The sequence below is a fragment of the Sciurus carolinensis genome, chromosome 12 (genome assembly GCF_902686445.1).
Source record: "Sciurus carolinensis chromosome 12, mSciCar1.2, whole genome shotgun sequence".
Lineage (NCBI taxonomy): Eukaryota > Metazoa > Chordata > Mammalia > Rodentia > Sciuridae > Sciurus > Sciurus carolinensis.
In genome coordinates, this window is record NC_062224.1 from 51,195,906 (window position 1) to 51,223,448 (window position 27,543).

Here is a 27,543-nt window from a genome sequence, read left to right on the forward strand (position 1 = left end):
TTTCATGTAATGTACTATAATTCTTCATTCTTTTTAATCCCACAATGGTTTTGTACCATATCAGTTGGAAACGAAATTTTTTGTGTGTGTTTAACTGCTTCTTTATCACCACTGCCTTTATTGAGGGCCTCGTCTGTCTCTTTTTTCCTCAAGTGTTTAGTCTCTCTGTACTTTGCTTCCTTTTAATTGTTCAAGTAATATAAGAAGAAATAAATATATTTTCTTCTAAGCCATATCCTTTCAACAGAAGTTAATTAACAGTGTGGTACATATGTTTATAGACTATTTAAACAATTTATTTATTTTAATATGAGTACATGTAGAAATGTTGTACTTTATATTATACTATCATTAAGTAATTTCCTTGTATGAAAACAGAACTCCTAATTAATGCCTGCTTCCATCAAGTCACATGCATTCTTATTGGGCTTTATTGTACTATTTCCATACAAATAGGTTGCTCAATACTAGTTTTATAAAGTATTTGGCTTATTATTGAAAAAACTAAAATTGAGACTACCACTGTAGAAAACACATACTCTTTTAACATAAAAATACAGAAATAGAGAACCGAAACTAAAATTATAATGGTATTAAAAGTTTAACAAAAATTTGTCCATAAGTATTAACAGATTATTCACAATGATCAAGGAAACAAGCTTTGCTTTTTAATTTTCTGTTGTGTGTGTGTGTGTGTGTGTGTGTGTGTGTGTGCATACATATAGATACACATGTTTTTGCAGTATTGGAGATTGATTCTAGGGATGCTCTCTGACTGAGCCCTTTTTGTAGGTTTTATTTTGAGACAGGGTCTTACTAAGTTGCCCAGGTTGACCTTGAACTTGAAATCCCCTTTCCTCAGCCTCCTAAGTAGCTGGATTACAGGTATGTGCCTACATGCCTGACATTTATATAATTTTTAATAACTGTATTGAAGTATGATTTATACACAATTAGTCACCTGTTCAAAGTACATAGTGATGCTAAGTAAATTTAGTAAATTTAAGTCATACAAAGTCAATACAAACCAGTTTTAGAATATTTCCATTAATCAAATTCCAGAAGGCTGTATAGATTTGAATTTTCTCCACCCTTTATATAAGTGAAGGGATGAGGTTTTTCTGATATGCTCAAGTGTCAGAATTGATAGCAAAGAAATTCTTTCATTTTTTTAACAGAAATATTTTGTTGTTAAAATTCTTTCTAAAATTTATTAACAAATTTTGCTCATTTGGTAAGGGCAGCGTGAACATAACTGAACTCCTTTTCCTCTTTTCTTTCCTTCCTTCTCTCCCTTTCTTCCTTTCACAAATTTACACTCTTAGAGTATTCAGTTATCCTTACACTCAGTAGATCAGTTTCTGGGTATAGTACACACAGATGGTATGAGGAATGTGCTTTCCTGTTTCAACTCTGTTACCTATCCTGACATTCAATATATGAAAATATCATATCCTTGAGATGTTTTAGTTTCTTCTAAATGTGGAATACATTTCAAAAAATATTGATGAAGAGTCTACTTAATACACACACGTATCCTAAAATTTGGAATTCTAAAATTTGATTTTCTTCCAAAATGTTTGATGTCACTCTTATCTTTCAGAGTTCACAAAAATTTTTGTAGTAAATCCTGTTTATTTTTCCTTGAAAAGTACACTCCAAATCTGAACACAAATCCCAGTGATACCTTGTGTCATTGCCCATATGTTTTAAGCCACCATAATTTTTTGCCTGGTTCATTATAAAACCTATTTCATATTTCAGCTCCAGCTTGGCATCTACCCTTAGCAGTCTCTTTTTAGCCTAGCAGCCAGACTAAAAGGAAACACAGATCCAGTCAAAAACCTCCAATAGTTTTCCATTTTACTGAGATCAAAAGCCAAAGTCCTTAGTGGGGGCAACTTGGGAATTACAATTAACATCTTCAACATTTCACTTGTGGCACTACTAACCACTTAAGAATATAACTAAAATAGATATTAAACAGGAAAGAAAATGGAATCATATTGGTATACTATAAAACAAGGATGACAGCAACAACAAAAATTAAATGGGAGTGTATTTCAGTGGTAAAGTACCTGCCAAGCAAGTACAAAGCACTGACTTCAATCCCCAACACCACCAGAAGCAAGCAAACAAAAACCAAGTAAATGCAAAACCGGGCAGTAATGGAGGTACTGAGGAACAAAAACACAGGATACAGAAGACATGAAAGGACAGTGTCAACAAAAGAAGTACAGAAGGGTGAAAATATTTGCAAATCATATGAGTACGTATAAGAAGTTACTATCCTGAATATATAAAGAACTCTCACAACAAAAAGAATAATCCAACTTTAAAACAGGCAAAGGACTTGAATACAATTCTTTAAAGAAGATACACAAATGGCTATTAAGTATATAAAAAGATGCTCGACTTATTAATCATTAAGAAAATGCAAACCAAAACTATCACTTCACAGCTAGAATGGTTATTTTTAAAAGTAGAAAACAACAAATATTTGTGAGGATGTGGAAAAATCTGAAAAGCTTATACTTTAACATTGGAAATATAAAATGATACTACTGTGGAAAACAGCAGGAGCTTTACTCATTAACATAGGATTCAGCAATTCCAATTCTAGGTACATATCCAAAGGAAGTGAAAGCAAGGCCAGGTCTCTGGCATGCACTGCTTAGAAGGCTGAAGCAGGAGGATCACTAGTTCAGAGCTCCTAGGCAACTTAACAAGGCCCTGTCTCAAAATAAAGTTTAAAAAGGGCTGGGAATGTAGCTCAGTGATAGAGCACTTGTCTAGACATGCAAGGATTTGGGTTCAATCTCCAGTACTGCAAAAATAAAAATAAAAATAAGGAGAAAAAAAGAATTGAAAGCAAGGACTGAAGCAGAAACTTGTACATCAGTGTTCATAGCTGCATTATTCACAATAGCCAAAAGTGAAAACAACCATAATGGTTATCAACAGATAAATGAATAAATAAAAGTGGTATATAGATAAAACAGATGTCAGTCATAGAAAAGATTGAAGTGCTGGTACAGTCTACCACATGAATGAACCTTGAAAACATTAAGTGAAATAAGCTCAGTACAAAAGGACAAACATTGTACATTTCACTGATATGAAATATCAACAACAGGCAAATTCATAGAAAGTAGATTAGAAGTTACTACCTTACAAGGAGAGAGAATGGGAGACAGACTTTCAGTATGGGGTTATAAAATATTTTGGAAATAGATTGCTGTGATGGTTGCACAGCATTGTGAATGTAGTTAATGGTAATGAGTTCTAATTCTAAAGAGGTTTAAAATGACACTCTCTTGTTTTATACATTTTACCAATTTTTTTTTTAAGTTCAAGTCCTTACAATCACATTCAAACCCCCAAAGTCCTCAAAATGCCCTATGAAGTCACAGGGACCTGATGTCTCACTGTCTCTGAACTTAACTCCAACCACTATTCCTCTGGCTTTCTCCACATTCATGCCTGCTCCTTGATGTTTCTTGAACACACTGGCCATAGTCCTGCTCACAACCTTTGCATTTGCTGATCCCTCTGCCCGAAATGGTCTTCCAATTTATATTCATGACTTATATCCTCTCTCCTTCATGTTTTTGTTCAAATGTCAATCACCCTCTCTGTGAGGACTTCCCCATCTACCCCACCTAAAAGTGCAGTCTCTCCCCGAAAACTTCATATTGCTCTCTTCCGTCATATCTTAATAGAAGTTGAATTATCTGGTATAATACATGTTTCAAGAATTGTCCCTTGCTTCCACTAGACTGTAAGCACCGTAGAGGTGGGAATTTGGAAATGTTTTGTTTAGTGCTGTGTCCCTAAAACAGAGGCAGGCACATACTAAGCAATCACTAAATAATTGTTAGATTAATGAATAGTAATTTATTCTAAATACTAGTATCAGACTGTTGATGTAAGACTTGTCACTTCTTAAACCTTCAGAATTTTAGAGGGTTCTATTTTTACTCTGAAGTCTGTTCTATCAGTTGAAGTGCTTTTAAAGTCTTTTACTTTATTACCGATTCTCCCTTGGCTATGTTTAATTTAGCATTGAAAATCATTCTTAGTATTCCTGTAAAGTTTCATTTAAATTCAGGTTTCCTTGTTTACTTTAATAGATGACAAAATTATGTACTAAAAACATTATATGATGTTAGTTTGTTCCTTTTTTTTTTTTTTTGGTTTTGGGGATTGAGGTAAGAGGTACTTACCTACTGAGCCACATCTGCAGTCCTTTTTATATTTTATTTAGAGACAGGGTCTCGCTGAGTTGCTTAGCACCTCACTTCTACTGAGATTGGCTTTGAACTTAATCCTCCTGCTTTTACTTCTGGAACCATTGGAATTACAAGCATGTGCTCCTGCAGCACCCTGTCTCCCTTTTGTTTTAAATATGGTTTAAACTCCTACAAGAGGGTCTTTAATTCTGTATGTCATGAAGAACAATCAGTTGGTTGAAAGATATTTCAGTTTTGTTCAAGTGTCCAAACTATATCCTACTTGCTCCCAAAACCTATTTCTTTCTGGTTCTTTCTGATTATCATAAGAAAAGAGAACAAAGGGCACATTCACAGGTAAAAGTCAATTTAAACAAAGTATCAAATACACTTACAAGAAGTAAAACACACTGGTGTCTCTCTAACTAGAGCTCTTATAGATAACTATTCCCTAAAAATCTGCACATAATTTTGAATTCTGCTATGTGTAAAAAGTGCTATTGAGTAGGACAGTTTGTGCTTTACTTCTAAGTACTGTGTGGGTCCAATCACGTGAGTTTATTTCCATCTATTAACTCCTGTTCTTTTCAAATCTTCATATTTTGGGTGTAAACAGTGTATATTTTGCTTTTCCATATTAAATTTTTAGAAATTTTTGTCTTTAACAAGATAATTATGTACATTTAAGGTGGTTTATTAATATATCTGAACCTGGCCTTTTAATTTATATTTCTTTCCCTTCCTTTGTTATTTTTTTTTTTTTTCGAATGAGTGTACTGTTTCTTCACACGTTCTTTCCAATTCCTTCTCCCCATCACACTGATGTGAAATTATAGGTTCTATTCTGTTAATGGCTACTCTAGTTAGTTTGAAATACATATTAAATTTGACAAGGTCTAAAGTTAATTATGTTTTTCCTCCTCTTAAAAATATAAGAACCTTAAAACACCTGAACTCTGATCACTTTCTCCAAACTTACATACTGCTGTCACCCAATGTTTTAGTTTTATCCTATTTGCCCTTTTCAAAATTAAATATTTCTCCTACACAGTCAAGTCTGTTTAGGATTTAACTACCTAATTATTACACTAATTTTTCCCTCTTGCCGGTCAGGTTTTCCACATGACAATCATTTTCCTTCTTTCTGAAGTTTAGTCTTGGTATATGCTTTAAAAAGGAAGTTTTTTAAAATTATCTTTTTGTTTGTTGTTTATCTGGAAATCTCTTTATTGGGTTCTTTTTCTTGAAAGACATATTAGCTTTGCATAGAATTCTACAGTCAATGTTATTTTCCTCCATGCGCTTAAGACACTGCACTCTTTTCCGAACCATTGTCGCTATGGAGAAGTCTTTTACTGTCTCCTATTCCTTTATAGATTATCTGTCTTTTCTTTTTGGTTGCTTTCATAAATTTCTCCTCCTATTTTGCATTTTTATGTTATTTCTATTGATAATTCATTGAACTTCTTCAATATACTGGAATTATTCAACGATTCTCAAAAATTGAAAGAAGCCTCAACCATTATCTCCTTTAATGTTATTTCTTTATTCTGACTTTCTGAGATTCTGATTAGGTAGCTCTTATCTTTTACATTTTCCATATCTCAGTCTCTTTTCTCTCTTTGGAGAAAATCCAAGATAATTTTCTCTGATCTCTTTCAGTTCACTTTTTCTTCAGTTGAGTTTAATCTGATTCTAGTCTGTTTGAATATTTAAAAATTTGTCTTAAAATATTTTTATGCTTACAGAAAAAAAATAGAACAGAGACTCCATATATTTCCTCAGCTTTCTCTCCTAAATTAACCATACTACAATTATTGAAACCAATTATAGACCTTATTAAAAATTTGGAAGATATTAAAATAGAATGCTTTTTCTTTCCCAAGACCCATATTGCAGTTAGGTCTTGTGTCTGTGTACATACTCCCAATTTGACTATTCTTCACTCTTTTGTTTCTCGATCTTGATAATTTTTAAGAGTCCCTGGTGAGTTATTTTGTAGAATAGTCCACATTTTGGGTTTGACTGATACTTTGGGATGATTAAACTGAGGGTATGCCTTTCAGGGAGACAAGGCTATGACACAATGTGACTGCACCCTTTTCTGTGAGTCATAAGGGGGCTAAATGATGTTGACATGTGTTCTTATTTGTAATGGTAACATTGATAACGTAGTTAAGATGGTATTTACCAGGTTTTTCTATATTAAGTTACTGTTTTTCTAATATCATAAGCATTGTGTGAGAAGATATTTTCTGATCATACTTTTACCAACTAATTTGAGCAACCATTGATAATTCTTGTCTATATTAATCACTGCTGTGGTATTTATCTAATGGCAGTTTTCTGTTTCCTCCATTGCTTCTATATTTGTTAGTTGGAATTCCACTGTTAAAAAGACTTACTTGTTTAATCAGTTATTTACTTTTACCTGCATACAGTCATGATATTTTATCATACAGGTTAAAACATCTTCTTATCTTCACTTGTTCTGTTTCCCAACTTGTTCCATATTTGGCCATTGGGAGATCCTTCATATTGACTCCTGAGTTCTTTTTCCATGCTCCATCATTTTTGTTTTGTTTCTCAACATTATCTCTCAAATATTTTAAAGCATTACTGAAGTGTAATTACATACCTTATAATTCATCCATTTTAAGCACATAATCCAATGACTTTTAATAAATGTGTACAGTTATGCAGACTTCACCACGATCCAGTTTTAGAATACTTCTATTATTCCCAGCATTCCCTGAGGACCATCTGCAATCAATCCCTGCTCCAATATCCAAGCCCCCCATAAATAAATATTGATTTACTTTCTGTGTCTTTAGTTGCTACCTTGTTTGAATGATGTACTAGGTAGTTTTATGAGTGGTTTCTTTTACTTAGCTTAATGTTTTGAAGCTCATTCATGTTGTTATTTTTATTTCTTTGTAAATTGCTGAGCAGCACTCTGATTGTACCATGGCTTAAGCATTTCCTTATATTTTTTGTACCACAGTGTTCAAGGTTTCATCTTCTATTTTCCCTTTTCCAAGCCTGGAATCACCCGTTTCTCACTGTAGCCCTGCTTCTTCTTACTTACTCATTGCATTTTTATTTCACTTCGATTGTTCATATCTAGAAGTACTAATTAGTCCGTTTTCAAATCACTTTGCTCTTGAAATGTTATTAGTTAGGGTCGACACTAAGATCCCATAACAAAGAAATCCTAAAATACAGTGGCTTAAATATTATGTTTAGTAACATGATATTTTAACATGGTTCTCTTCTCACGTAATAGTGTAGAAAAATTGGCAGTGAACAGCTGGAGAGGCAACTCAATACAGACATTTCAGTATGTCTAAATTCTGCTGACTCAATTTTTTTAACAACTATCAGTACACAAAGAGGAGAACTAGACAGTGGGGGGTACACAGGCATTCCTCCTTTATTTTATTTTATTTTTACTGGTGGATGGACACCTTTATTTTACTCACATTTTTATGTGGCTGTATGGATGGAACCCAGTGCCTCACATGTGCTAGCTGAGCACTCTACCACTGAGCCACAACCTTAACTCCAGTTATTCTTTTTTAAGGCTAATCCTGAATTGTCACATGACTTCTGTTCACAGTCCAATATCAGGACCTCAACAAAGGCAAAACAACCTTCAAGGGAAGTTAGTAAACAGAGTTTCCAGTTTGACAGTCATATATCTATAATTTAAAACAACTTTTGTTACCTTCTAAAATAAGAGAAAGGTTTAAAAAACAGTTTAGTGTCAAGTTTCCAAAACAGTCCATCCAAACAATACCATCCTTTATTGACAAATGCATAGGAATACTTTCTACATTCAAGTAGAAATATTTTCCAGAATTTCCACTCAGCCATTTGCTATCTAACTTTATCAGCATCTTATCCTCTCTACAGGTTACAACTTTCTTCAAGGGAAATAATATACAAGTAGCTCAATACAAGTGTATTATTATAAAAACTAATAGCTAACATATTAAGCAATATTTTTAACATATGTCATGTCATTGAAATCTCACAACAACAAAACCTTACAAGGCCTGCTTGTCTCATAGATAAGAAAACTAAGGTTTAGAGAGCTTGTGTTACCCAAAAGCATACATTTAATTACCCAATTCTAAGCTCTAAGTCACTATACATTAAATTGAACATTTTCAGCATACTTATATTCTTCTAAATTCAGAGTATCTTAAAATTATTGATTATCACAATAGCTGTAGTAGTAATACTAAGTGACAATAATGAGGCAACTGACATTCCCTATGTGTGCAAAAAACTTGTAGAAATTGAGTTGTAAGAAAATGGTACAGACAGTACTGACACTCTTAACTAAGAACCAAACAGTTGCTGAGAGATAGCAAGCAGGGTAGAAATACTTATCAGCATAGTCAAAATGTATATCAAAAGCAGGTCAACAATGATCCCAACTCAAGATTGTTCAACTTGTGATTTGTTTGAGCTTACAAGTGCAAAAGAGATATGCATTCAGTATGAAGTGTACTTAAAAGTTTGATCTTTTCCCAGGCAAATAATAGGTGGGAAGATATTTTCTTGAGATGCTGGGCAGTAGCAGTTATCCACAGCTTCCAGCCAGCCAGAGGGTCACAAGGATAAACAGGAAATGTTCTATATTATACTTTCATTGCTAAGGCATCACGTTTGGGAATGTTAGGTGCCCTGCATACATTTTTTAAACTTTATTTTCAACCTATAAGGAGGCAATGTCAGCACAGAGAGGAGCAGGTCTGATTGCAAATCTGTTTTAAAAACCCTGCACTCATGGTTCTTGATTCTTCTTAAAAACACAGCATAAAGATTCCATGTGTAAAAGGTGAATATCGATGATGGCTGAGTCAGAAAGCACTTCAAAAGCATTGAGAATCTGAATGTAAGGAATGTTTGCAATTCCTTAACCAATTATTTCACATATATTTTCATTTTCAAGTATGTACAAGTTATAAATAATATAATATATATCATTAGTTGTGATAGGGTTCTGATAAATTTAAAAATGTTAAGTGATAAAAAATTTTGGCAGTATGTTTGAAGTACTATATGAAATATGCTACAAACATGCTAAACAAAACATTTATTAATTTACTTAAGACACCTTATTATCAGACTCCACTACAACATCAAAGAAATTTGCTTCCCTTCCCAATTTCACATGCTGACCAGGAGCTTAATGCATTTCGTAGGATAAACAATCTTATGATCAACCCATTATTACAGCACTGCCATTTTCCTGACTTTCTTTCAGATTCAGAAAGTGTAATGTTTTTCTGCTGAAGTTCCAACTTACCCAGCTATTGATTTTTTTCCCCTTCTTTCTTTTTTGTGGTGCTAAAGCTTAAACACATGGCTTCAAACTTTCTAAGGCAAGTGCTTTACCACTGAGCTATATACTCCCAGTCCTCAATTTTTCTTTACATCTTAACCTATATACAATTGGTTAAGGGTTTTTGGTAAGAAGTAAAAATATTTGTCCTTTGTTACTTTCTTAAATGATCATTATTACCATGAAGAATTTTAACAATTTTATTCATCAAAATGAGCATTTCTTGCTATTCAGAATTCTGGTGTTTCTAAGTTCTGAATTTCTTTCTTTTTTTAATTTGTGATACTGGGGATGGAACCCTGGGCATTGTGCATGCTAATCAAGTGCTCTACCACTTGAACACCGCCTCTGATTCTTTTTATTTTTTATTTTGAGATCGGGTCTCACTAAGTGACCAAGGTTGACCTCCAATTTTTGATCCTCTTGTCTTATCCTCTTGAGAGCTAGGATTATATGTGTATACCACCACACCTGGCTTCTCAATTTCTGATTAGGCAAATTTATTACAAATAAAACGTTAAAAATAATATAATTAAATGTTACCTTAATTTAACTTTATCAAATAAAAATGGGATGAATAACAAATTAGATAAATTCTCTTAGTGGCTCTTCAAATTTTATTATTCTGAAAGTTATTTAGTTAATATTCTCATTTTCCTCCTTTACTAAGTTGTTTAAAGGAGATCAATAGGAAAAAAAAACAACAAAAAATTCTTATTTCTTAATAAGTACTGAAATATGAGATTTTTTTTAAAAAGGAAGAATATAGAAATAGCAGTACAACTAGAAAGCAAACAAACAGGAACTTCACATTTATAAGAAAGACTAATAATAAACATTTAAAATAAAGGATCTGAAATTTATCAAGTGGAAAGAAAGTGCTTGCAGCCCTGTTCAAGTATTTGTTCCTGTCCTTCCATAGTGAATGTTTTCCTTTGCAGATTTTGACCAGTTCCCTCCTTTGTCAGCATCTATATCTAAAGTTGACAGACCAAAGATTTATTTTCAAACATGGATCACAACGGAATATAAAGTTGATTTGATTTCTGGTCTGCTACTCCCACAAAAATATTTCTGAAATTATTTTTTCAGGCACAGTATGTTCACTGAATAAAAGATAAAATTTATCAGTCAGAAAATTTGGAATCCTATCCTATTTTTAGAGATGTTTTACCTCCTAATTTGTCTATATTTATGACCTCTTTCACACATTTTGTATCATACTGAAGTTGGAAAGTACAACTTCTAAATTTTTCTCCCAACCTTATTTAGATATAATTGACAGCTTAAAATTATGATAGCATTGTAATATCTTAAGTTGCAAAGCTTGATACTTGGCCTTGTCTTTTTCTTTTTTTTTAATTATCAAGGGGATCACTGAATTGCTGAGGCTGGCCTCAAACTTGTGATCCCCCTGCCTCAGCCTCTGCAGTGCCTGGGATTACAGGCACTGGGATTATGGTATGATACTATAGCCAGCTGATAATTTGATTCTGATACATGTATATACATTGTGAAATATTCATCACAATCAGACTAATTAACATATCCTTACCTTCCATAATTACATTTGTTAAAAAGTTCCTAAACTTTCATACTATACAGAGTAGGATAAGTGTTTTCGTTTACACAGATACAAGTCTGGCTATAGAAGTACACATACTATCAGTTTGATCATACATGGTGGCATAATGCCTTTGAACTTGTCATGTATTTATAGATATTCAGAAAACCAGTGGCTACTAGGGAATGTTTTCCTTCAAACATTAGATCTGGCTCATCAGCAAGTCAAGGGTAACTAGGAGTAAAAAGTATATTGGGATGTCTTTTATTTACGTGAAGCAATGAACTATTTGTCTTAACATAATTTACTTTCAGGAGCTAAAAGCATATCAAAGAGTCATGTCTTATCCTTCTCTTTGGTATATATTTAGAGCCACCAGCCAGATTAGGCCTTTTTAAGTAGTATGAGAAGTCAAATGAACATCTGAGAAAAATATTTTGAAGACTTTTAAATAATAGTCTAGAAAAACTGACATGAAAAAGAACTCGTTTGTCTTTTGTTTTTGGTGCTGGGGATTGCATGGTAGGCAAGCACTCTACCAACTGAGTCTTATCTCCAGCCCACAACTCAAGTTTGAAGCTCCTCCTTTGTAGAAACATTAGATATGCTGTGCTTTTAAAAACTAAGTTGTCATAGCTAATTTGTGCCTGTGTTAGAAACTCTTCTAAAATTACTTTTCAAGTAATCTAATAGGAGAGTGTCTCTATAGAAGTCATTCAAATTACTTCCATAGAAAGTGTCAACAGGGCCAGGGATGAAGCCTAGTGGTAGCTTGCCTGGCTTGTGCAAGGCCTTGGAGTTTAACCCCCAACACTGCAAGAAAAGGACAGGGAGGGAAGGGAAAGGGAGAGAAGGAAAGAACAGGAGAGGGGATGGAAAGGAATGAGTCATTAAAACAAAATATGGCATAAAAGCTCTAAAAAAAGTTTACTAAGCTCCAGAATTTTATTTATGTCAAACTGGAAAATAATATGAGTTTATAAAATAACTACTGCATAATAGGGTCAGCTGCAGCCTGGCCTAAAACAAATGGAGGAGTGGGTGGGTCTTGGCCTCCAGTGGGAGGGTCTTCACTGCTATGCACTGTGTGGGGGAGGGGCGGGTCTGTGAGCTCACAAGGGCAGCACGAACTCACAAAGCCCCTGGTGGCCAGTTGGTGTAGCTCCCTATGCCTCCTGGTCATTTGGCTCCCTGTGATCTGCGTGGTCAGACCACTCAGGTGTGGGCTCCAACAGAAAGCCTAGTGTCCGCAGCCTGTTTTTGTGGCTGGGCAGGATGTAGTTGGCAAATCAGTTTTGGCGCAATGGAGGGGCCAAGGGCTGCCCCTCAGCCTTGCTTGGGCCTGGGCCTGGAAGAAATATTCAGGGTTGCGTCAGCATTGCCTGAAGATGCAGGACCAGGCCCTAATCCTGGTGGCTTTCTTAGGCCTTTGGTGATATGTGCAGCTGTTGGATTTTTTGTTGCTCTCTTGTTTTTGTGGAGAAGTGTTCAGTCTTTTAGAAGCAGGTTTTCCGTGGGAAGAAAACTGGCTCTAAAAGTTTCTGAACTACTTGCAGAAAAATGCAAACTACTTGAAACATTTAGTCTTGTTCAAAAAGGGTGTGACGGCTTGGAGTCATCCTTAAAGGATGCGAGTTTTGTGAAAGAGTCAGTAGAAGAACAAACTTTGGAGGCAACGTATGAAAAGCTGAATCGGTCCAAATCTAAACTTGAAGATGAAATACTCATTCTAGAAAAAGAGCTGAAAGAAGAGAAATCTAAACGTTCTGAGCAGGATGAATTGATGGTGGATATAGCACAAACAATAAAGTCCCTAGAAGAGGAATCAAAATCCCTCAAGTCACAAGTATCTGAAGCTAAAACAACCTTCAGACTACTGGAAATGAATAAAAAAGAACTGAAGGTAGCAATAAAAGAGGCTCTGAGTGAGAATAACCAGCTTCAGGAAAGTTACAAACTCCTCTTACAAGAAGCCGAAGTATGGAAGGAAAAAGTGAGTGACCTTCTTAAAGAGAAGATAACATTAGAAGACTCTAAGGTACAGGCAGAAGAAGTTCTGGGTGATACAGAAAATCACATTAAGTCTGTGACCAAACGCTTGCTAAAGATGGATGGGGCTCCTGTGCCTGGAGAAGACCTAACAGATGATGGTAACTTAAAGTTGGAAGTGAAGAGTGAGTCAGAAATTGGTGTTCACTTAGGAAATCAGCCAAAAAGAGCTTTGAAGGAACTGGTTCATGCTGTTAAGTTAAATGCCTCTTTAAAAACCTTAGGAGAAAGAAATCAAATTTATACTTCATTTTCTGAAATACACGAAAGAAAAGAAGATCTTACAGAACCTATTAAAAATCTTGAGACTGAAGGAGAATCTTTGCGGTCAGAAAATAGACAGTTTGAAAATGAGAACCAGAAGCTTCAGCAGAAACTTAAATTAATGATGGAACTGTATGAAGAAAATGAAGTGAAACTCCTGGGGAAATTAATAGCAGAGGAAGAGTGCTGGTTTGAGGAAGAGGAGAGACTTTGCAAAGTGAATGAAAGGATCAGCCTGGCAGCTAAACAGCTGGAGACCTGTAGAAAGCAAGCCAAAGATTTGGAGGAAGAATTGGAGAGTACCATTCATTTTTATGAGAGGCAGATTCTTTTCTATGATTCTCATAGAGCACCTGCTGACACTGTGACCCTGTCATCTCCATGGGAACCGGATTCATCTTGCCCTGCTGAAAATCAAGCAGCTGGCTCTGGCTTTGTTTTTGTACCTCTCGTTCCAGTCAGAAATCCATCCCTTGGAGTAGATGCAAGGAGGAATTTCATGAGAAGAGGATCTTTCCTTCCTCCACCTCCTCCAGGAAACATGTATGGAGCATGTGGAAATTATTTTCCACGTGGCCCACCCACCCCTTCCATTCCCCGTGTGAAACATCTATTCACTGAGGCCTTTTCCTCATTATCTTTTCCCAAGAGCTGAATTTTCCCCCCACCCCCACATTCTGAACGTAGAAGTGAGTTCCCTTCAGTGTCAATTCCACCTTCAAATGAGCCTTCTGTTGAAGATCCAGAACCACAGCAAGAAATTTGACAATATTTTTGATCTTTCTTCAAAAGTAATTTGACTTATTTTTAGTTTAACTGCTTTTACTTCAGTGACTCTACTTTTACTCCAATTGAAGATTAATGGAATTCTCATCCTTAGGATGGTACTTTGTAAATAAAGATGACTTAAATATGAATCTTATGAGTAAATTATTTCCATTTTATTTTATAATACATAGTATAAATTTTAATTTGGTTAATCCATTATTACATAAACAACAGTGGAGTTTCATATATGTAATCTTGCAGTTTGGGATATTTTAAACTCAAACAAAGGGTGTGCCTTTATGCCAAAAATGCATTTACTATGATTGTAGCAAATGGGAAAGTAACTTTATTCTTAATAAGACTTTTAATTGATTTAAATTCTTGTTTGGCATTGATGATAATAATAAAAGTAAGCTATATTTTCCATAAAATAGAATAAGTAGAGCATATTAAGAGTGAACAAGAAACATGAGTGAACATGTCATGTAAACAGGAAATTTCCAAAATACAAAAAATGCCAGTTCTCAGAACATTTTTAGGAATTACAAACCCCAATTTAAGCTCACTCTGTCCCCATTTTCTCTTATATCTTCTTTACTTTTTGCCCATTTTCACAAAATTAATAATCACATTCTATTGTGGTTCACTGATAACAGGGGGCGTGACCTCGTCTTTGTTTTGTTTTGCTCTCAGGGAGACTTTTGTAAACTATAAATGAATTATTAGGACACTGAAATGAGAGAACAAAGACATAACTTCAGATTTTGTTATTGTTAGAATCTATCATCATAAAATGACTCAGTTGAACTTTTACAAAATTAAAAAAAATTCTTATTCTCAATTTCTATATCATTGCAAATATGTAACAATTTGTAAACCTGCACCAGATCAGAGACCACACTTTGAATAGTGTTTTCCCAATAGAGACCAAGAAAGACCATTTATTAAAAATACCCTAATGAAGAATTAGTGGAGTTGCAGAATATCATGCTAAGTGAAATAAACCAAACCCCCAAAACCAATGGCTGAATGTCTCTCTGATATGGGATGCTAATTCACAATAAGCGATGTGGTAGAGAAGAACAGAGTTACTTACGTAGAGGGAAGTGAAAGGAGGGGAAGGTATATGGGGGTAGGAAGGATAGCAGAGTGAAACATATTATTACCTCATGTACATATGACTGCTTGACTGACATGATCCTACAATATGTACAATCTGAAAAATGAGAAATTATACTTCATTTATGTATGATTCATCACAATATATAAATGCATTAGCTTTTTGGTAAGTAATAAAATTTTCAAGAAGTACTGAAGTTTTTCCTAGTTACCTGCCACCGTGAGGTATATCTCCATGAAAAGAGGCAAGTTTGAACAGAAACACAACACACACACTGTGAAAGAATTTTCATTATTTCTTGAAGTAAGATTTTATAGTACTGATAGGCTTCTTGCTTTTTAAAATTTGTTTAGTTTTATTCTTATTAGTTGTACATGACAGTAGAATACATTTTGATAGATCATAAATAGAGTGTATGTCTTTTCTGATTGTACATATTACAGGATCATATCAATCATGTATTCATACATGTACATGATGCCATATTGTCTGTTTCACTCTACTATCATTTCTTCCCCCATACCCATTCCCCTCTCTTCACTCTCCTCTGCCTAATATGCAGTAACTCTCTCCTTCCCTATCCCCACTCCCTTACTGTGAATTAGCTTAGGCATATCAGAGAAAACATAGTACCTTTGGCTTTTTGGGCTTGGCTTATTTCACTTAGCATGATATTCTCTAACCCATCCATTTACGTTCATTACGCCAAAATTACGTTCTTCTTTAAAGCCGTATACTCCCTGTTTTAGTGAGCATTTTCAGTGCTGTGACCAAAAGCCCTGACAAGTACAATTAGAGGAAGAACAGTTTGTTTTGGGGCTCACAGTTTCAGAGGTCTCAGTTTATAGAAGGCTGCTTCCATTCCTTGGGGCTAGAGGTGAGGCTGAGAACATCATGGCACATGTGTTCACAGAGTGTGGTGGAGGGAAGGGACTCAAGACATCACACCAGGAAAGGTAGAGGGAGGGAGAACCGGGAGATGGAGAAGGGGGGAGAAAGAGAGAGAGCCCAGCTGGAGCTCTCCTCACTAGGACAAAATATAAACACCAAAGCACAGCCCTAGGGTCCCTCGTCTTACAGCCATACCATACCTGCCTACAGATATCACCAAGTTCATCCCTATCAGGGAACTAATGCACTGAAGAGGTTAATTACTCTTGTAACCTGATCATTTATCTCTAAACTTTCTTGCATTGTGTCACAATGAGCTATCTGGAGGACATCACATATCTAAACCATAACACTGATAAAATAAATTATAGAATTCAGAAATCCTGTCCTTTCAGTAAAGTAGGCAAGTGAAAAGATGAGTTCACAACTTGATATGACAGAGGAGGATCAGCAGCATCTTAAAATGGAAGTCTATTTGAAAAAACGGGCAGTGCTAGGAGACAGCACAACCAAGCCTAGTATTTACAACCACATATGGCAGTCTCTGCACTAATTATATTTTGTCTTATAATGCTTCCAAATTACTTCCTATCTGTAAAGAGCAGGAATCATGTGCTTCTTCAAAATATCTCCTAAAACCTAGCCCAGAATTGGGGACTAATGGAGTGGGCGAAGGACTAGAAGGAGGCTTAGGAAAAAGAGGGAAAGAATTTAGAAAATGTTACAACTATATACAAAACTACTACTGAAAAGGGGTTCTATGAGACCCAGGTATCCAAAAGCTAAAATATTTCATGAAACCACCATTTATTCAAAGACTTCAAATTCAACAAGGGATATGTCTATACAGTGTTATCAGAAACATAAGACTATAAAATACACTTGTAGGACATAACTCTGGTTAAACATTGTCTTGAGATATACATATGTTAGCAATCACTCAGCATATTGATGGTCAGTTATCGCTAGAACATGTGCTTCTTTAACTTAAATTCTTACACATAATAGTAAACAGCAGAGTGATAGCCTTATAATGTAGAATTGTGTGAATTCAACTTGACTGTTTTCCCCCAGTACATTCATTCATTTTCTTAAAGATCAAAGACCAGCTTTATTACAATTACAGAGCAAAGTCTTAGCAGTAAATGAACACCTTTATAAAAAAAGAGCCAAAAAGTCTAAAGAAGTGTCTTCCATTAATCTAAGTAGTTGAGTGGCTTCAAGAAGTTCTGTGGTTCCCACGACGTCAAGCCAGCTATCTGATGAGTCCGTAAGTAGTGGTGCTGAAGAAGTTACAAAGACATTTCCTTCATTTTAAACTTATGCATGAGTGGAAAGCACTCTACTCTGGATCATATTGTGAATTTTTATGTAGAAAAGCAGCATGAATACTAAGTTTTAAAGGATTTGAGGAACTGACTATGAGAGTGGATGGAAATTCTGATGGAGATTTAATTAATTTTTTAAAGTACTGCTCTTTTTGTTAGTACTTAGAAAGTTCCAAAATTTTTGAGGGCTCTACCCTAATGTATATTTTCTGTCAGTCCTGTTCCTCTTAGGCTACTATTTTGCAGCATATGCAATATACCTGTTATTATAGCAGAAATATATGTACGTAGATCTCACATAGGTTAAATTGAAAGTAATAGATAGAAAGCAAATTTATGTTAGAACACCAGTAAGGGAGATATCCTCATTTCCTTTTCTTTTCCTTTTTTCACCATAGCTTTATTGATAAAGCCTTCTGCAAGTCATGCTAAAATAGATAAAAGGACTTTTAAGAGATTCAAGTGCATTAGTTTATAATAATCAAACCTTTTGCTCCCATGACTTTTGTATTTTTCTTATTATGAACATTAAAGAAAGTATGTTTGTTTAGTATAATTCTCCAGCTTATCTTTCTCAAAATCAGAACATAACAGATTTATGAGATTGGAAAGTCTCTGTTATCTAGTCTAATTTTATACCAAGTGGTAATTCCTTTTTATACTATCAGTTATAAATTTTGTGCTAAACATGTAGTAGTTATTGAAATGTAGTAAACAAAAAGTCAGAAAAATCTAGATATCAATCAAACTGCAATACGTGTATTTCCTAGTTCTGTCCATTGAGAAATACACAAAAGGCACTTGAGAGACTTGAGCACATTTTGTGCCTGTATTTTGATATGAAAAGTAACTATTCTCCAATAGAAAGAAGCAGATATCCTCAAAAAAATGGCTGATTGCAGGGCTTGGGCAACGGAAATAGAGGATGAATCCAGAACATCTTATGGTAACAGAATTTTGTGATTAGTCTGCTGGGCTATTGCTTGCCCCATGTGTTTGTGACCACAGGAGATGGCAGTAAATCTAAAAGAATGTTACCATGTTTATTTGTCCTCTGTAGGTCCCACTGGTTATTTTTGAGGAAAAGGAAATAGTGCAATAATTGGAATTTGTTGGATTTTATATTGTATAGCAGCCTTCAGAAGATGATAACACCAGTGGGAAAAACTTGTAATCAATACTCAGTAAAATTGTAAGAGACATCTCTGTGCTCCAAAATTTCAAGACATAAAAACGCTTTCCTGAAGTTCATGTAGATTTGTTAAAAGTGTAGCACAAGCGAATAGTAGTTTTATGTTTAGCCAAGAAAATCAAGAGTAAGTGCACAACCTCCTGGTGGATGCCCTCGATTTTTGCTCTCTGTGTTCCAAATTCCTTAATCAGAATGAGCTCTGAGCCATTTCCAAATTAAGCCCTGATAGTTGGCTTAATAGAAGTCAGTTTTATACTAGGATGTTTTTATTTTTAAAATCAACTCCCTTAAATTATGACTAAGTGTAATTTGGAAAATACTTGCTTTTCATTGTGCAAAATTAAATCTGTCAATTTTAAGAAGAAGATTATTTTGGCATGATGATGGGATTATGAGATTTGTTTATGTAGCTGATTGAATTGCTTTATCTCTAAGCAGCTGTATATAAAAGAACTGTGTATTTTTGTCATTTATAATGTCTGTTTTTCCCTGTTTATTTTTTAAGCCAGTTAACTGCCTTACTGAAAGGGGATGGGTAAAAACGAATGAACACTGTGTGGAACCTCTCACGACTACCAGCTCATGTTAGTTAGGGCATTAAGGTCCATGGCAGAGAGACCAGAGGCAGTGACAGGGATGGATAAGCCTTGGAATCTGCATCTTGCCTTCCCTGGGTCTTGCTTTACCCATAGAAACTCCCCTGTGGCCAAAGCTCTGACACCTCCCTGTGAGGTAGCCCGCAGCATGCTTAATGGCGTTGTCAATTGAAGACAGGGGAGTGCAAGCAGAGGAGTCCACAGCCAGGCAGCCAGAACCAGCCAGCTGGGGAGCCCACATTCTTAACAAGGGGTCACAGCCAAAGGAGCAGCTGCCAGTTGTCAAGCTGCCGCTGCTTCCTGCTCGCTCTCTCCCAGTATTGTGGGAGGGGTTTTAAAAGGAGACATCATGAAGATCTGCTTCCTTGCCATGAACATGGGTGTGATCCACACATCACTTAGTCTCTCTTGGACACCATGCACTGTGACTGTGAAGCAGCCCATTTTCTGCAGGAGGTGCCAAAAAAGACACATTCTCCTCACTGCTGTTCCATGTTGTTCAGCCTTGTTCAAGTTGAATTCATTTTATTTATTTATTTATTTATTTATTTTTTATTATTGTACACAAATGGGATACATGTTGTTTCTCTGTTTGTACATGGCGTAAAGGCATACCATTTGTGTAATCATAAATTTACATAGGGTAATGTTTGATTCATTCTGTTATTTTTTTCCCTTCCCCCCCACCCCTCCCACCCCTCATTTTTTTAAAGCAAGAACAATTTAGTGTTTTTTGTTATGGGTAATAAATATTAAGAAAGCTGAAATTTAAAACAGGTCGACTAGGATTCTCTATACATTATGTTTACATAAGGACTGCTTCTGCCTTCCCCAAATCAGTTGCACAGAGGGAAGAAAAAGTGAATTGTACAGTCCGTGGCTCCCACTGCTTTCTTGTGCCAGCTGTCTCCCTGCAGAGCAAAGAGGTGAAGTGCAGAAGCATCCTCTCTGCCCTTCTCCTCCCATCTTCTGTTTGCATTCAAAGCGTTCTGAACAACAAACGCAAAATTAGGTTTGGGCTTAAAAGGCTAAATGACCAGCCGCCCAGGACTGTGCTTTATTTGAGGAGACCTGGTGCACAGAGGACAAGAACTGCCTCTCAGTCACAGGGCTAGGTGAGGGAAGTTTAGGATCACCTACAGAAGTCCCTTAGGATATCAGAGCAAAAGCACAGCAGCCCATATAAACTCATATGCAGCATCAGGGGACCTTCTGTGCAGCCTGGCCAGTGAGCTTCAACCCTCAGAGATTCTACCTGCAAGAACTTGCCCTCCCTGCTAAGGTGGATGCCGAAAGTCAATTCCATCACACTGTGGCATTGATCTCTAGAGATAAGAAGTAACTACGAGGGGTTACAGAGGACTGGTAAAATGTAAAGTGTAGAATCTTTTCACACTTGTGGAGCAAGTAATATTCAATAGTTGGAAACATATATGCTGTACAGTTGTGGTAAATACAGTTAAACCTTATGTGCTGAAGAGCAAAAAACAAAGACTTTCCAGTGGGGACTCAAAGTTTGAGAGTAATGTAGGGAGTTACTTCCTGACTCCTGAGAGTCCATAATCTACATGCATGATATCTCACCGTTATGCATTTTTTTCAGGTCATCTGGACAGAGGCATTTCTTATCTCATGGAGGCTCTGAAACACCTTTTTAAAAAAAAAAAAAAAAAAGGTCAAGATATTGAAATTAGTTAAACATCTCAAATGCTAACATCACGGGCAAAGCCTCATTTTTACAGAATATAAAGCACTCCATTTCTTCCACTTCTAAAGCTTGTTAAGAGAAGTCGTGACCAAGTCGTGTTCTTGCAGCATCTCTGGGTAGCGGAACATTTCTTGCTCAGTCCTGGCCAAACGTTGCACAGGAGTGATAAGCTTCATGTCTTGCATGTCTGGCATCCTGTTATTCTCAGAATTGGGGCAGTCTGTAGATTGATACCAGCATGACTGTGCTGCTCTGCCTTGGCTTTTGGGGATGCTACCGTGGCCTAGTCCCTCTCTTCTGCAGGAGGAAAAGATTGTCCAGAGTTCATCTTGTTGGCCAGCTCTTGTACCGATGTGATATCAGTTTCAGCAACTAAAGCATCAGAGCTAATTCCTTCTGGGGTTCTGACTGATTCTTGCAAAAATATTAAGAACAACTTGCCACAACTCTTGTATTGGTGTGGCACCATTTCTAATGGCCTCTTTGTACAGCCTGATAACATCAAAGGTGCCTTGACTTGCCAGTAGCTTTGCTTTACAGATTCAGAATTTAGCATTTTTTCAGCCTCAGGAATGCTGGGCAATATGGTATTTCACTAGGAAGTACACCCTCTTCGAGCTGCAGGCATTCTGTCAGTGTTGTTAATTTACTGGACAACTCCCACTGAGCTTTCTTTTTTCTTCTTCTTTTTTAATGCTCTTCCAGAATGAAATACTCATTTCTCCTATTATTTTTCTTTTTTCTTTTAAGTTCCATAGGGGGGGCGCTTATAGATTTTCCCTTAGATTTCTGCCATTCTTCCAGTTGTTTCCTTTGATCCGCTGATGTTACCTTCTTTTTGGTGTTTGGGTTAGTTTGTTCACCCTGTGGGACTCCTGTCCCATTAATTAATGGTTGTGATTCCAGCTTGAGTTTTAGGAGCTGCCTTGTTCAGAAAATGGCTCTGAAGAAAAGCTTTCTTCAATTTGGAGTCCACCATCTGTGCCCATTTGCTCCTATGCTGGGGATGCTTAGAACAACTGAATTTTACCTACCACATTGAGTTCTGGCTTATATCTCTTGTGTTTTGCAGTCCACCAGATGTCTGAGGTCCAGAACAAGTCTGCACGGACTTCCAATCTTGCTTGGTGCTTGGATATCTGTAGTATGTCTTGCTTCCTGTGCAGTAACAGAGCTTGGTTGCATGTATTTGCCCCTTTCAGCCTTTACACACTTTATGTACATGACTGCTGGTTTCTTTGATGCTGGAATCCTACTAAGGGTCTGCACAAGGTGAGAGGGAACTGTCCTCGGGGATTTTTCTCCTGGTCTTGCAAGATCTGCTTCCTTAGAAAGTTGCTGTGACTTCAGTGGTACAGTGTGGATGTGTGTTTTCTGACAAACTACTTCCTGTATTTCAGAACAGCACTGTTCATCAAACTTATACCCAGGACTTGTTCAGGAGCCAATGTGCTCTTGGTTTGATTGAGTGTTGGTGTTTGGTTACTTATGGTACACAGTTCAGGATCTGGCTTCTTCTCAGGTTCTGATAAGTTGTGGGGCAAGTTCTCTTTGTTCGTCTCTTTTAAAAAGCCACCCACAAATTCATTTTCAACATGGGTGCCATCCATATGTCTGCACATGAACCTGTTACCTCCTGCTCTTATGTGTTAGGTGACCCTGTGGGTTTTCTTGATAGGTCTCCTGTAACTGATGATTCAGTTTTATGTTGCTGGTGACTCTTGCTGGAATGTTTACAATCTGGGTTACAAGAAACACATTTTGAGGTCAGTCTTTTTCCCAGATGATTTGGTGGCTCCAACTTTGGCTTGTGGGAATCTCAGATATTGACTGGTCTAGGTTGGAGTTTAGTGCTGATGGGTCTTGTAGGGTTGTCAGGAAAAACAGAAGCTAGCTTGGTAACATGCCTTTGGAGTCCAGTAGTGGATTTAGAAGGTGGAGGATTCAGGCAGTTATTCTTGAATTAGATATGGCTTGGTGTTTTGATTCTTCATTTTTCCCTTCTTTGCCTCAGAGGCAGAAGTGGAAGGCCCCAGCCCCACCATCATTGGTTTTGTTGTTTGGGAAAGTGTGAGCAGAGAAGTTTTATTTCCTAAAAGATGTTTAATCACACCAGAGAACTGGCACAGGTTTTAGAGGGTGACCTTTTCTTTCTGAAAATTCTTCCTTATGCCAACTTCCTCTGTTGAACAATATTTTTGTTGTTTGGGTGCAAGAAAGTTTAGATAGTTTTTCTTTTCCTCTTGATCTTATCCATTAACTTGGTAATAGTTTTTTTTTTTTTTTTTTTTTTTTTTTTTTTTTGGCTTGCTTTAAAGTATATTGGACAACTTTCCAATATAAACTATGAGAAAGCAATTCTGATTTAATGGAAGAGATGCCAAAAGATTCTAGATTAATATCATCCATTGTTAGCATGTAAAACTGAGGGAAAGATCAGTGAATTGTGCTCATAGAATTTTACCCCAATGGGAGGTGGAAGGGTCAAGTCCAAAGCCATTGATGGGAAAGATGAAGAAAGATGGACTCTCAAAGCATGGGTTTCTGGCTAGAATCTGTTCCTTGCTCACTGTCAATTTTCTCTCCCAGTCCCCTCAGGCTGATTCTGTAGGTTAATGTGGTGGAGATCATGTTTACTGTAGTAGAGAAAGTGACAGGCTGAACCTAGTGACAGTGTTGAAAAGCTTCCTGAGTAACACTTGGCCCAGGCTTCTCCAGGGAAGATGGACAGAGGGAAAGGAAGTGCTTAGCACCAAGTGAGGGCTTGGCACAAAGGCTCCAAAAATTTCAGAGGAGCTGAAGGTCCAGGTGGAAGGAAATGCCTGGATTGCAGTGAACTCCTATAGCCATGAGGGTTTGCAATGCCCATGCAAGAGACAGCAGTCCAAACCCCACATCATGCATAAGCAGATGGAACCAAATGAGAAATGACAAAGAGACTTTTCCCTAACCTGTCTCCCATGTGGGACTGACCCAGCCCCATTAAGCTCATGGTGGGCAGCCCCAGAGAATGATGGTCAGGGTAGCCCAGTGTTGGACAGGACACCATGGCAGACAGACCCCATCTGGTTTCTGAGGTGAGCTGGTTCATCTCCATCCCTCAAAGCCTTTGAACATGCACAGAGCTGATGGTCTTACTGGCTGAGAACTTTGGAAACTTCCTCTAGTGAGACTGGGCAGGGTTGGCAGGATGGGGGTGGGGACTGCCTTGAGAAAGTAGATGAGGAATGGATGGATTGGGATTTCCAGAGACTTCAGGGACAATGCCTGGCCTGATAGGAACCATGATTCAGTGCTCCAAATTGGGGCTAATTTGCTGAATGAGATAGTTCCATCCTGATCTCTCTTGGCAGGGTTGGTCTGCGGAGACAGAAAACAGGCTTTCCCAGGACTAGTGGGGATGCCACCCCTATGAAACTCAGAAAGGACCACAGAGTTATAACCTGCATTTGTTCTCCGAGCAACAAGCATGGCAATGGGGTTTGGGGGCTTCAGTCTTGACGTCAAAGACAGGTTTGCAGGTCTGTCTTCCTGGCCTGGGAATATTTGGGATCTCCCAGCTGGGCCATCCAGATCACCCTTCTGGAATCACCAACTCTCTCCTCTCTCCTCATGGATAGGAGATTGGGGGGGAGGGTAGCTTCACCCAGCAGGAGCCACCATCTCCTCTCCATAGGACACCAAGTCCCTCTCCTGGGCAGAACCCCCCTGGGGCCACACAGGTGTATCTAGATTTCCATGTCTGCAGGGCGAATGCTGCCCATTTTTGTGCTCTCTGACCCACAGCTGTCTGTCTTTGACTGGGTCCTTCTTTTTGAAGCAGTTGGTTCACAGGTTCAGCTGTGCTTTGGTTGAAGGTGTCTTTATGTCTTGTGCCACAGCTGTGTATTGGCACAAATGTTGCTGGATCATTTCCCACCCGCTCCACTTCTAGCTGTTCCAGCTGCAAAGTAGTGGTCACCATCTCTTCAAACCACTTGGACTGGGCCTGGTTATAGAGGTCCACAGCACATGAGGTCATCACCAGCCTGTGTGGACTTTCTCTGTGCCTTCTTGATGTCCTCCTCTGTCTTGTTGCTCAACCTGATGTCCAGCTGCTGGGTCTTCATTCCAGGTCTCTCTGCCACTCTGTGAGGGCTCTCTGGATCTTCTCCACCAACACATAGCTGCTGGCATGTTGCTTGTGGAGGTCAGCGATATGGTGGTCACACTTTTTCATGTCTTTCTTGAAGTTCTCATGAACTTTCATTAGGGGCTTCTCTACTTTGCTGAGAAGCTTGGTGGAGAACTTGAGATGAATTTCTGTTTCATCTGCCGGGCTGTTCTTCACCTGAGCCCATGCTTCTCCCAGGGAGCCTTCCTCCTGTGCAGCCAAGGAGTTCTGAGAGAACTTAGCCAAGTTCTTTGCATATTCTTCAATCTTTATCCTCTCTCGGATGAATTCAGACATTTCTTTCTGCATTTGTTTGCCTTTCAGTTGCTTTTGGAGTAGCAGTCTGAACCCCACCACGGTGCCATTGCCTTGGGAGTCTTTCATATCAGCCCAAAAGTAGTCACAGTAGCTCCACTCCTTTGGCTTCAGCAGCTGCTGTTCAGGCATTATGTCTGGGTGAGGGAGCATCACACAATTTATTCTTCTCCGTGTGGTCAACTTTATTTTCAAGATTATATATTTTATTTTCATTGCCTGAGGTTCTGTCTTCCAAGTTGTTTCCTCTGTTGGTGCTAATTTCCATTGAATTTTTATTTTGGTTTATTGATTCCTTCATTTCAAAGATTTCTTCTAGATTTCTTTACAGGATCTTCATCTCTTTATTTAAATGATCTTTCATCTTCTGAAATGTAGATCTGATTTCACTCTTTATATCCTCCTTTAAGTAGTGGAGCAGTTTTTCTAAGTAAATTGTGAACTCCTTCTCTGACATTTCTTGTACTTTGTTGTCAATGGATTCTATAATTGAAGCATCCTGGTTTGTTTGGAGGACTTTATTCCCTGTTTTTTTTTTCACAGGCTGGCTGTGAACTTGTGATTCTCCTGCCTCAACCTCCAAGGCACTGGGATTACAGATGTGTGCCACCCGACTGACCTTGTTTGTTTTTGTTCATATTCAAAATATTTGGGGTTGTGATATTTCCTTTTTCATTGTGTATTTTAGTAATTTGGATGTCTTTTTCTCTTCATTAGTATGGCTAGGGGTTTATCAATTTTATTGATTATTTTCATAAAACTTCAACTACTGAACTTCTATATAGAGGTTTAGTTTCATTCTGCTACATACGGATTTCCAGTTTCCCAACGTCATTTGTTGAAGAGGTTATCTTTTCTCCATTGCATATTTTTGGCACCTTTGTCTAGTATGAGAAAATTGTATTTATTTGGGTTTGTGTTTGTGTCCTCTATTCTGTACCATTGATCTACCTGTCTCTTTTGGTACAATACCAGGTCGTTTTTGTTACTGTTGCTTTGTAGTATAGTTGAAGTCCTGGTATTGCGATACTCCCTGCTTCACTCATCCTGCTAAGGATTGCTTTAGTTATTCTGGGTTTCTTATTCTTCCAGATGAATTTCATGATTTCTTGCTCTATTTCTGTAAGGTACGTCATTGAGATTTTTCATTGGAATTGCATTGAATCTATATAGCACTTTTGGTAGTATGGCCATTTTGACAATATTAATTCTGCCTATCCAAGAACATGGGAGATCTTTCCATCTTCTAAGGTTTTCTTTAATTTTTTTCTTATAGTGTTCTGTAGTTCTCATTGTAGAGGTCTTTCACCTCTTTTGTTAGATCTATTCCCAATTATTTTATTTTTTTCTAAGCTATTGTGAATGGGGTAGTTTTCCTAACTTCTCTTTCTGAAGATTTATCACTTATGTATAAAAATGCATTATATTTATGAAGATTGATCTTATATCCTGCTAGTTTACTGAATTCACTTATGAGTTCTAAAAGTTTTCTGGTGCAATTTCCTGATTCCTCTAAATATATAGTCATGTCATCAGCAAATAGGGATAGTTTGAGTTCTTTTTTTCTTATTCGTATTCCTTTAATTTCTTTGGTCTGTCTAATTGCTCTGGCTAGAGTTTTGAGGATGATGTTGAATAGAAATGGTGAAAGAGGGCATCCCTGCCTTGTTCCAGTTTTTAGGGGGAATGCTTTCAGTTTTTCACCATTTAGAATGATTTTGACCTTAGAATGGCCTTAGAATGATTTTGAATTTAGAATGATTTGGGCTTAGCATACATGGCTTTTACAATATTAAGGAATGTTCCCACTATCCCTATTTTTTCCAGTGTTTTGAGCATGAAGGGGATGCTGTATTTTATCAAATGCTTTTTCTGCATCTATCAAAATAATCATGGGATTCTTAACTTTAAGTCTGTTGATATGGTGAATGACATTTATTGATTTCCGGATGTTGAACCAACCTTGTATCCCTGGGATAAAGCCCACTTGATCGTGGTGCACTATCT

At 37.1% G+C, this 27,543-nt stretch overlaps 1 protein-coding gene and 2 pseudogenes across 1 annotated transcript; 1 reads left to right on the forward strand and 2 right to left on the reverse strand.

Moving 5' to 3' along the window:
• The first annotated feature begins 12,455 nt into the window (after positions 1-12,455).
• LOC124961301 (cTAGE family member 6-like) lies at positions 12,456-14,120 on the forward strand. Its single transcript, XM_047519932.1, has one exon. It carries the CDS (start codon positions 12,456-12,458, stop codon positions 14,118-14,120), a length of 1,665 nt encoding a protein of 554 aa, XP_047375888.1.
• Positions 14,121-21,050: 6,930 nt separating this feature from the next.
• LOC124961302 (cytoskeleton-associated protein 2-like) lies at positions 21,051-22,678 on the reverse strand (annotated as a pseudogene).
• Positions 22,679-24,796: 2,118 nt separating this feature from the next.
• Positions 24,797-25,993, reverse strand: LOC124961303 (growth arrest-specific protein 7-like; annotated as a pseudogene).
• Positions 25,994-27,543: the final 1,550 nt, after the last annotated feature.

Excerpts from the sequence above, each read along its gene's own strand:
- LOC124961301 (XM_047519932.1), top strand. The coding sequence starts at position 12,456 with ATGGAGGGGCCAAGGGCTGCCCCTCAGCCTTGCTTGGGCCTGGGCCTG.